This window comes from Ixodes scapularis, unplaced genomic scaffold (genome assembly GCF_016920785.2).
Source record: "Ixodes scapularis isolate PalLabHiFi unplaced genomic scaffold, ASM1692078v2 PGA_scaffold10__122_contigs__length_95168666, whole genome shotgun sequence".
Lineage (NCBI taxonomy): Eukaryota > Metazoa > Arthropoda > Arachnida > Ixodida > Ixodidae > Ixodes > Ixodes scapularis.
The window spans coordinates 33,107,781-33,119,143 of NW_024609836.1; the positions used below are offsets into that span (position 1 = coordinate 33,107,781).

Sequence of the window (11,363 nt, forward strand, 5' to 3'; positions counted from 1 at the left end):
GTCGCGCTTGCCGATGGACTGGTTACTGGCAGTGCCTCCACCCACTTCGAAAAGGCATCCACTACCACCAGGATGTAGTGGCCCTTGAAGGGTCCCGCATAGTCCACGTGCAAGCGGGACCACCGCCTCTGTGTGAACGGCCAGGGGGTGATCTCCACGTGGCGCGAGGCTCGCTGGTTGTCCTGGCAGACCTGGCAGCCTTGCACCTGGTGCACGATGTCCTGGTCCAAGCCAGGCCACCAAACGTGCGACCCTGCCACCATTTTGGTCTTTTCAATGCCAGGATGCCCCGCATGCAGCAACTGCAGGACCTTGGCCCAGAGACTCTGTGGAATCACCACCCTGGAACCCCACAGCAGGCAGCCCTGCTCCAAGCTCAGCTCTGCGGTCTTGTGGTTGTACGCCTGGCGACGCAGCTCCTCCCCTCGGGCAACCGCCTTGACCACCTGAGACAGCACCGGGTCCCGGCTGGTCGCCTGCGCCACCGCAGTCCTGGTGAGCACTCCCGGGTAGGCCCGCTCCAGCAGGAACAAGTCAGCTGGCTCTGGAACGGCAGCAGGCGCCTCCGGCAAGGGCAGGCGGCTCAGGGCGTCAGCAGGTCCCAAATCCTTCCCAGGGCGGTAGACAAGCTTGTAGCTGTAGGCCACCAGCGTCAAGGCCCAGCGTACCACTCGAGGTGAGGCTTGCACTGGAATTGCCTCGTCAGTTCCCAGCGGCCCCAGCAGTGGTTTGTGGTCCGTGACCGCCTCGAATTTCCGGCCCCACAGGTACTGGTGGAAGCGCTGGACCCCGAAGATGAGGGCCAAGCCTTCCTTGTCGAGCTGGCTGTAGCGTTGCTCCGCCGCATGAAGCCGACGAGAAGCAAACGCCATAGGGTGTTCCTGACCATCCTGACCCCGGTGCGACGGGACGGCTCCTACCCCGTACGGCGACACATCCACAGTGAGGACTAAAGGCTTGGCCGGGTCGAAGTGCACCAGCACTGGAGACTTAACGACCAACTCCTTGCTGTGCTGGAAGGCCAAGTCCTGCTCCTTCTTCCAGGCCCACTGCTGCTCATCACGAAGCAGGCGATGCAGCGGCTCCAGATGCGTCGACAGGTTGGGCAGGAACCTCCTGTAGAAGTTGACGAGGCCGAGGTAGCTCTGAAGCTCCTTCTTGCTCTTTGGCTTCGGCGCCTTGAGCACGGCCTCAATCTTGCGGGGAGCCGGGGCCAGGCCAGCCTGGGAGATGATGTGTCCCAGGTACTCCACGCTGGGGGTCAGGAACACGCACTTGTCCAGCCTCAGCTTGAGACTGGCCTCCTGTAGTCGCGTCAGGACTTTGCTCAGGTTCTGCAGGTGGTCCTCGTCGTCGGTACCGGTAACCAGGATGTCGTCCAAGCACACCGCCACGTGCCTCATGCCCCTGAAGAGGATGTCCATCTCCCTCTGGAAGATGGCTGGGGCTGAGGCCACGCCGAATGGTAGGCGCGTGTACTGGAAGAGTCCCATAGTAGTCGAAATTGTGACATACTTCCGGGCGACATCCTGGAGCAGCAGCTGCTGGTAGGCATCTCGAAGGTCGAGCTTGGAGAACTTCTGTCCCCCGGACAGAGCCGACCGGAGATCTTCTAGCCGAGGCAGCGGGTACTTCTCGACGGTAGCGACGGGGTTGATGGTGACTTTGAAGTCCTCGCAGATCCTGACGCGGCCGTCTCGCTTGAGGATTGGAACAATCGGTGCAGCCCACTCGGAGGTCTTGACGGGCACCAGGATACCCTCTCGCTGCAGCCGTTGCAGCTCCTGGGTGACCCCGTCCTTCAGGGCGAACGGCAGCGGACGCAGCTTGAAGAACCGAGGTCGGGCTCCCTCGGGTATGTGGATGCCGACCGCCGTGCCGGCAAAGGTGCCCACCCCCGGTTGGAACAGGGACTGGAAGTCGGTCAGGAGGCTCGGGACGTCCTTCACCACGTGCAGCGCAGCTTCTTGGTACTCCGGCAGTCGAACACCCAGTGCGTGAATCCAGTTCCGGCCCAGCAGCGTCGGCGACGACCCCTTGGTTAAGTAAAGGGGAAGCATTGCCTCCCTGTCGCCAAGGCGAACGCTGACTTGGACCCGACCCTGGACCTGGGAAAGCTGCCCGGAGTAGCTGCGCAGCATGACGTCAGACGCCTCGATGAACACGCCGGGGTAGGTCCGCTTGAACAGCTTCCCGGGCATGACCGACACGCTGGCCCCTGTGTCCAGCTCCATGGTGATGGGGTGGCCGCAGATTTCGACAGACACCAAGTAAGGTGGCACAGACGAAAGTTTATTCATATGCCACACGTCGAAAATCTGCGGCTCCTCGGCCACGACATGGAGCCTGGCTGAGGAGGTACCCGGACCTGGTGCCGCTCGTCCCCGCCGCGTTTTCTTGCGACGGCCACCCTGGCCGCGGGCTTGGCTGGAACCCGGGCTTGGACCAGGCTGCTGCTGCTGCTGGCCGCCGCTCGTCCTCCCCCCTCGGCAGACATGTGCGAGGTGCCCAGTTCTCCCGCACGTGAAGCATTGTGCTTGGACGAACTGGCACTGTGAGGGGGAGTGGGCAGCACAGCAGCGGCTGCAGGCACCGCTCCTTGTCGCCATCTTGTCTACCGCCGCTTCCGTCGACGGGGAGCCGGCCGCACGCGCAATCTCGCTGGCGTCCTTTGCTGCGGCTTCCATCGCCTGCGCTGCCTTCACCGCGTCGTCCAGCGAGGGGCCGGGGAGCTCCAGGAGTCGCGTCTGCATGGCGGGGTTGTTGATGCCGCAGACGAACCGGTCCCGGAGTAGCGAGTCCAACTGGTCGCCGAAGGCGCAGGTGTTCGCTAACCCTCGTAGCGCAGCGACGAACTGCCCGAGGGTCTGCCCGTCCCGGCGGCTCCGGTTGTTGAAGCGGAACCGCTCCATAAGCGTGGACGGCGCCGGACGGAAGTGCGAGCGCAGCGTAGCGAGCAGCTCACCCAGCCTTTTGACGTGTGGCGTGGCCGGCTTGAGGAGGTCGAGTAGGAGGCTGAAGACGCGGGTCCCGCAGCTGGCCAAGATGTCCCGTTGCTTCGCCTCGGGCGTGTCGTTCACCCGGAAGAACACGTGGATCTGTTCTTCGTAGACTGGCCAGGCGGACCCATCTCCCTCGAACGGCTCGAGCCTCCCGTACAGCGGCATGGCGAGAGGAGCGGGGGGCGGTGTTCCGACTCTCTCGGCGGCGTGGGCCAAACCGTGCATGTTGGTGGCCTCCAGTGCCACGGTTCCTCGTCGCCAGTGTCACGATCCTTCTAGAACGTGGACGAAGGGGGCCGAAGCACCCGCTGAGAAGAGACGACACGCAGCCTGGTTGTGATGGTGGACGATGACTGACCGGAGCGGCGTGCGCTCAACGGCGTTTATTGGGCGCGGTGACCAATGTTGCCCGCCGAGCCTGGCGGCCACAGACGGGCGGACTGGAGGGGGCGCTACATACTTGTTACAGTTACGTCATTTTTATTCATCAAGCGGGGAAGATTGAACACGAGTGTTAAGGAACGAAGGTCTTTGTTAGAAATAAGTAAGATTTGTTTTAGAAAAATCTATCTTTCTACAGTTGTGTCGGCATCGTTTTTTTTTAGCTTTCTTTGTGAGTGTCGGCGTTTTGGAGGGAGCATTTGCGTGGGCAGAGTGGCCGGGAGGGGGGAGCGGTTTCCCCGCGGTCGTTAAAGGGGCGGTGCAACAATTTGCGGACTTTGGCTAATTAATTGCGGGAATTGATCCCGGCCACATATAAAACGAAGGACCAAAAACTGTTCTCTCCTGCTTGCCCTAATTTTCATTAAAAAAATAAAAGAAATTGGTATCTCTGGCACCCCTCAACTCAACATTGAAGCGGCACTAGCGGCACCAGCTTCGCCTGTGACGTCATTCGGAGTGGCGTTGGTTTCCGGTTGGGTGCTTCTGGCTTCCGTTTCCCCAGCGCTCGCCGGCTCGCCAGGCTCGCCGCTCTCCCGTCGATTCCCGACCAACATGGCGGCATGGGCGGACGGCATGGGCGGACGGCCTGAGCGACGTCGAGCGCAAGATGCTTGCGTATAGTAAGTCAGTTGGACTTGTGCGGCCGGCAGTCGAAGTCGAGATCGAGACACCAGGAACAATAGCGATACCACGACCAACGCACTCCGTCGACCGAGTGAAAGACAAAACGTCCGGGTTGCTCGTGTAGCCGCTGTAGGCGCCTCGGGCGTCGACGGATGACGGCGACGGCAGGTTTGGTTGACTTGCGGTAGACGGCGCCACAAATCATTTAGCGGCAATATTAGGCTTTTGAAGCTTCTCTGCATGCCTAAACAACAAGATTTTTTAAACGTAACCTTGAATCAAGCTTACAATTGCCTAACACTGTCACTTACAAAAACCACTCCGAATGACGTCACACCACAGGTTCCATTTGCGGCCACCATGTGGCCGCTGGTTGGGAAAAAAAGCTGATGGGAACTGAGACTAGACGACGACGACAACACACACTCGTCTGGAGCCGAGCGCGCGAGCGGCGGTTCGGCATCCGCCATCATGAAGTAAAGACGTTTACTGTCCTGGCTCTTCAGTTCTTAGTAGAACATATCGCCACACCGGCGATTCGGTAGTACTTTACTACATTGGCGACAAGGAACACGGACACCCACGCTGGAAACGGTCCCCTGATCGGCGGGTCACCACCGGTCATCTCAGCAAGGATGGCGTACAACGTTCCGCCCTTCAACGAGGCTACAGACAGGTGGGACTCTTATTTCATTAGAGTCGAAGCCTACTTCGAGGGGAATAAGATCACGTCGGCGCCTCAGAAGCGTGCGCTTCTAGTCTCTGCGTTAGGAACCAAAGCTATTCGGGTGTTGTCGGCAAGTTGCGCGCCATTACAAGTATCCGAGCTGAGCTACGACGAAACTGTCAAGCACCTTGATAACTACTTCACGCCGAAGCCAAATGAGATAGCGGAGAGCTTCCGTTTCTTCAGCCGCCGACAAGGAGAAAACGAGACAGTTCACGATTTCCTGGTGGAGCTGCGGCGCATCGCGGATAAATGCAACTTTGGGTCGATGCTCGACCGCATGCTACGGGACCGGCTAGTGTGTGGGCTGCGTAACGAGAAGCTACAGCAGACTCTCTTGGCACGCCGGGACCTGACGCTGGAGTCGGCGGTGGACATGGCAGTTGCTGCAGAAGCAGCGACAAAAGATGCCACACAAATGGTGAAGCCAGAGGGAGAACTCCAGAAGATAACCGCGAGAGGGAGCAAGACCTCTCAAACCCGAAGTCCTGGCAGGATCCAAGAGAAGGTGATAGCATCGGAGGCCTGCTACCGTTGCGGGAGAACTTCACACCTCCCTAAGGACTGCGGGTTTCGGAAGAAGACTTGTTTTCGCTGTGGGAAGATTGGACATGTTGCCCAGCGTTGCACTTCAAGCGAGACTACGTCGCGTGCAGGGGCCAACGCCTTTGCTGGAACAGAATCTGATGACGACTGTGGCATTGACAGCCTTTTTCCACGACCGCAGCGAGAGGACACGTTGAACCTAATTGCGCCGGTCCGACGGTTGTTCACGTGGGGGGGTGTTGACCTACTCATGGAACTAGACACCGGCTCCCCGGTCTGCGTCATTCCAAAAAGGGTATATGAAGAAAACAAAGCAAGGTGGCCTCGGTTGCAAGAAACCACGTTAAGTCTGTCATGCTACCTCGGTAGGGTGCCAATCATCGGGAAGTTGAGCTTGACGGTCAGTTATGAAGGACGTCAAGAAAAAGCCGAGTTAACGGTTTTGGGATGTAACGGACCAAGTCTGGTTGGCCGTGACGTGATTCGAGCCTTCTGCCTTCTTCCAACTCAGCTGTTGTCCTTGAAGACAGAGCAACATGGAGACTTGAATCAGGTATTGGCAGAATACCAAGAACTTTTTCAACCGGGTTTGGGTCTCATCAAAGGACCGGAAATACATTTGCACGTGAGCCCGGGAGCGACACCAAAGTTCTGGAAGGCCAGACCTGTGGCGTACGGGCTACGACAGAAGGTTACCGACGAGATCGACCGCCTGGTGGAGAACGGTATCCTCTCTCCTGTTACCCATTCTGAATGGGCAACCCCAGTCGTGCCGGTCGTTAAGAAAAACGGCTGTATCAGGCTCTGCGGGGATTTTAAGCTCACCTTGAACAAGGCTTGTCCAACGGAGCAGTACCCGTTACCACTGATTGAGGACATTTTCGCATCACTGAATGGCGGTGACCTTTTCAGTACGCTGGACCTTCGGGAAGCCTATAACCAAATTCCATTAGACGAGGAGTCCAAGAAGTTGACGGTGATCAACACGCACAAGGGCCTATATTGCTACAACCGGCTACCTTTTGGTGTTGCGTCGGCCCCTTCAATCTTCCAGAGGAGAATGGAGACCTTGTCACAAGGCATTTCTGGAGTTCAAGTGTACCTGGATGATGTCCTGGTAGCGGAAAAGAACGGGGACAGCGGTGAAAGGCTACGTCAGGTACTGCAAGTTCTCCGTGATAACGGAGTCAAACTGAACAAGGAGAAATGTTGCTTCCGGAAAGCAGAAGTTATCTACCTCGGACACAGGATTGACTCAAAAAAGCTGCATCCAACCGGCAAGAACCTGGAGGCCCTCCAGCATGCCCGAGCACCAACGAACGTCAGCGAGCTTCGCTCGTTCTTGGGCCTCATAACTTATTATAACCGGTTTGTGCAAAACATGGCAACATTGTTGTCCCCCTTGTACACACTGTTGCAAAAGGGAGTAAAATGGCATTGGGGAACAGATGAAGACAGGGCGTTTCAACGAGCAAAAACAATCCTGAGTGAGTCCAACATGTTAGCTCACTATGACCCAACGAAGCCCTTGCTTCTTGAATGTGACGCTTCACCACATGGAATTGGCGCCGTCCTTTCCCACCGTTGTGGAAGCGAAGTGAAGCCTGTCGGTTTTCGTTCTCGGACACTGACGAGTGCTGAGAAGAACTACTCCCAACTGGAACGAGAAGCCTTGGCATTGGTGTTCGCGGTCACGAAGTTTAAGGACTACTTGTTGGGTAGGGAGTTCACTCTGGTTACAGATCACAAGCCCTTGGTAGGTCTCTTTCATCATGACAAGGCCGTGCCGACAATGGCTGCGGCTAGAATTCAACGGTGGGCCATCATCCTGGGTGGATACAGCTATCGCATCGAGTACCGGCCAGGGACAAGCAACGCCAATGCCGATGCCATGAGTAGACTTCCCCTTCAAGCGGATTCGCAGGAACTACAAGAGGAGGATCTTCCTGAAATAATTGCTTCCTTGGAGGAGCTGGATAACGGCTTGGTGTCAGCGAAACAGATGGCACAGATGACCGCGGAAGACAAGACGTTGCGTAGCGTCATCAGTTATATTCAGCGCGGATGGCCGCGGAAGCTATTGATGGAGCAAGAGGGGCTTCGACCTTTCTGGAGCAGGAAAGACGAGCTTTCGGTGCATCACAGCTTGCTGTACTGGGGAAACCGAGTCGTTGTTCCAAAAAAGGCTCGCGAAGCTGTCCTCAAGCTCCTCCACGAGACCCACCAAGGTGCGTCGGCCATGAAGACGATTGCTCGCTCAAAGTTCTGGTGGCCCTCATTGGACTCGGTTATCGTAGACCTCACCCAGAGATGTGAGACATGTATTCAAGCGGCTTCTATGCCAGCAGCGCAGAAACCTGTCGATTGGCCGGTGACCGGTGAACCCTGGTCGAGGTTACACTTGGATTATGCCGGGCCCGTCGACGGAAAGATGATCCTGATTGTCATCGACGCATACTCGAAGTGGATTGAAGCTACAGCTACCAATCATGCAACGTCGGATTCCACAATCCGACAACTTCGGGAGCTTTTCAGCCGCTTTGGAATCCCACGGACTGTCGTCACGGATAATGGTACAGCATTTACAAGTGAAGAGTTCTCTCAGTTCCTAAAGAGGAACCACGTGGAGCACTACCGCACGGCCCCCTATCATCCACAATCGAACGGCCTCGCCGAACGAGCCGTACGTACTGTTAAGGATGCCTTGAAGAAGACAAGCGGGTCCACACTGGACGTCAAGTTGTGCCGACTGCTTCTAAATCATCGGCGTACGCCTGTGGCTTCGGGCAAGTCTCCATCCCAGTTACTTTTGGGATACCAGATCCGGTCACGTTTGGACACGTGCTTTCCGGACAAGAGGTCAGAGCTGACTGCACAGGGCGGGAGTCAGCCCACTCCACCATTTTTTAAACCGGGCAGAAAGATATTCTTCAGAAACTTTGGTAAGGGCCCAAAGTGGCTGCCGGGAATCGTCAAGAGCGCAGAAGGCTCACGCATGGTGACGATACAAACCAATTCGGACCTGGTGCGTCGCCATCTTGACCAAGTTCGCCAGCGGCACACAGAAGACCCATTTGGGTTTCCGGAATGGACTGACCCAGAGGCGCCACTCACACCTACATCAGAGGGCAAGGTTCCCTGCGACGGAGCTCTAGCTGAACGAGGGCTGGACCCATTGCCGGGCCCGAATCCCACTGATTCAATTCCCGCAAACCCAAGTTCATCTAAAAGTCCCTCAACAAACCAGAACCAGCCCCTCTCAACTCCTGTGCCACTTCCACGGCGCTCGACTCGAGAAAGGAAAAGGGTTCAGCCCTTCCAGTCTTCTTTTTAAGGGGGAAGATATGATGGGAACTGAGACTAGACGACGACAGGCAGGAGCGGACAAAGCTCGCTCCTGCCGGAGTGAGGACCGTGGCAATATCTACGCGAGAAGCCCGGGGGGCGGGGGGGGGGGAGGGGGGGTACAGTTACCCAAAAGGAGTGGTGGCAGCTGACGGGTGGTCCTGGGCGTCATCTACGTCGGAGAACAGGACGGCCTGTGGCTTCACCTGCGGACCGGCGAAGCATCTTCAGCGAGCGGCGACAGAATATCGGGGCAAGCCTCAAGAAAAGAGACGAGATCGTCGCTGCAGTGCTGAACTTCGTTGTGGTGCCGGAAAATTGTGCGTTTTCTTTTTTTTGTGTGCGATGTTTTTTTTTCTTATTTTCGGGGAACGAAGAAGGAGCTGAGACTTCCAGACGACGGGCATGATCGCCAGGCCGAGTGGGGACACTGCGGCAAGTGGGTGGCGGCGACTGGAGGAGCAGCTAATTGGATTTTGCCAGGCAACAGTGGGTGAGTCCCATTCCCGTTTTCTCCAAGGCTCAGCATGACCAGAGAGACTAGATCGAAGACCCCAGGGTCTTCCCTCAGTGGCGCCAACTCGGAACCAGACGCTGGCACCAGTGAGGGAGGGCAGCCAACAGATTCGAATGACCTTAGTGCTGAGATAACGCTCATGAGACTAAAGATAGAACTCGAGAAAATAAAACTAGAGCAGCTCAAAATAACGGGGCAGCCTCATGAAGAGAACACTCGGGGTACGGGGGGAGTCGGAAGGTATGCAAAGGAGCTACGTGCGGTGCTGGCGCCAATGCCCGAGACGGACGAATTGGTACCTGCATGGTTTAAAGGCGCTGAAACAATGTTGGCAAGTTGTGAGGTTGCACAGGACCTACACGGGGCACTCATCCTGTCATTTCTAAACGAGAAAGCGAGCGCCGTTGTGGCAAACAGAGCAGAGGGACGGGTATTGCAGTACAAGGAGCTACGAGACATTATCCTCGACGAGCTCAGGATGACTCCGGATGAGTATAAGTGGAGGTTTCATGTCGCACGCAAACAAGAGGAGGAGTCGTGGGCACAGTTCTCTACCGAACTGAATACCATGTTCGGGTACTACATGGAGAGCCGCAAGGCAGAGACACTAGATGATCTAAGGCAGCTGATCATTTCAGATCGGCTAAAGCATGTCATGTCGGATGATGTCCGGGCCTACGTACTTCAGAATGAAACCAAAGAATGGCTAAGGCCAAAGGAAGTAGCGGAACTTGCTGAGAAATTCGAAGAGAGTCACCACGATCGAAACTGGGAGCCCCAGAGGGCGGCCGAGGAGCCACAGGTGAACATGCGCGGTGGGCCTGCGGAAGTTGGGGGCGACCAGCGAATGGTTGAGAAACCTCGACCGCAAGGTGCTTTTCGTGTGGGAGGCTGGGGCACCTGAAGCAGAACTGCCCTGGAATAGTGCATGGAGCCGTGGACTCCGGGAACAAACCGGCCTCCGCGTGTCTGGGTGCGGGGGTAACACCTTTGCCTCGGTCACAAGAGACACTTGAGACGACGGGGACGCGCAGGCATGGAGAAACAGATTCGGGTATAGACTAGGTATAGCAAACTTTTTTCTTTTTTTTTTCTGTTCGCGTTTGGATATCTTTGCCTGTAGCCAACGTTAATCTTTTTTTCTGCTTTTGTATAAATACTGGTCATGGTGCAATCTGGAACGTACGGGTTTGGGTCTCACCGGACTGTGTTTGCTTGTTTGTTTTTGTGGTGTTGGTTTTCACTGGCCCAACAGGTTATTTTTTTTTTGGCAGGGGGTATAGCTCCTTTGTTTTTGTTTTGTTTTTGTATGCTACGCGTCTTTCTCGAAAAGGGGGACAGATGTTGCGCGAACAGCAAGTGTACTTTCAACATTCTTGGTTGGGAGGTGTGAAGGAAGGAAGGAGTTTGTTAGAAATAAGTAAGATTTGTTTTAGAAAAGTCTATCTTTCAACAGTTGTGTCGGCATCGTTTCTTTTAGTTTTCTTTGTGAGCGTCGGCGTTTTGGAGGGAGCATTTGCGTGGGCAGAGCGGCCGGGAGGGGGGAGCGGTTTCCCTGCGGTCGTTAAGAAACGTCTCGGGTTTCGGGAGTCTGCTTGGACAGATCCCTTCTTTCAGCTGGCTGTGGCTTTTAGCCGAATGTGCCTGTATATAGAGGGTTTCCCCGCTTAGTGTAAAATTATCGCTATTTGCCCGATGCAATAACTTAGCGGTTGGCGCCAGTCAGGCTGAAAAATTGCAGAGAACAACCCTACAAGGAATTTAGGTTTGGCGGTTGCAGCGACAGGATGACAGCTCGCCGACCATTGGACGACAGTGTACCACGTGGGAGTGGTGAAATTTGAAGTGATTGGTCCATCTCTGGAGGGAAAGGAGGCATCTACGAGGCTAGAAAAGGGCTGCCGAGAGGGTTCTCGGGGAATTCGGCTCTTGAGACTGGGGACTAAAGTATGGGGTTTTAATTTTGGAAGTTTTTTATATTACCGTTGACTTGTCGTTTTGTTTCGAAAATAAACGTGGCCACACTGGTCACCGTAAACCTACCAACGTCGTAATGTGTCCAGCGGGATCGAACAACTTTTAGTTAGTTCTTGTTGCATCAGGGTTTGCTTTGACTCGTGTTCAATCGGTGCTTCAACGTGAACTTCAGCAACAGCCG

General features: G+C 55.8%; 1 protein-coding gene across 1 annotated transcript; it reads left to right on the forward strand.

Moving 5' to 3' along the window:
• Positions 1-9,215: 9,215 nt before the first annotated feature.
• On the forward strand, positions 9,216-10,109 carry LOC121834757. The gene has a single exon (XM_042288517.1). It carries the CDS (start codon positions 9,216-9,218, stop codon positions 10,107-10,109), a length of 894 nt encoding a protein of 297 aa, XP_042144451.1.
• Positions 10,110-11,363: the final 1,254 nt, after the last annotated feature.

Coding starts and splice junctions, on each gene's coding strand:
- LOC121834757 (XM_042288517.1), top strand. CDS start 9,216: ATGACCAGAGAGACTAGATCGAAGACCCCAGGGTCTTCCCTCAGTGGC.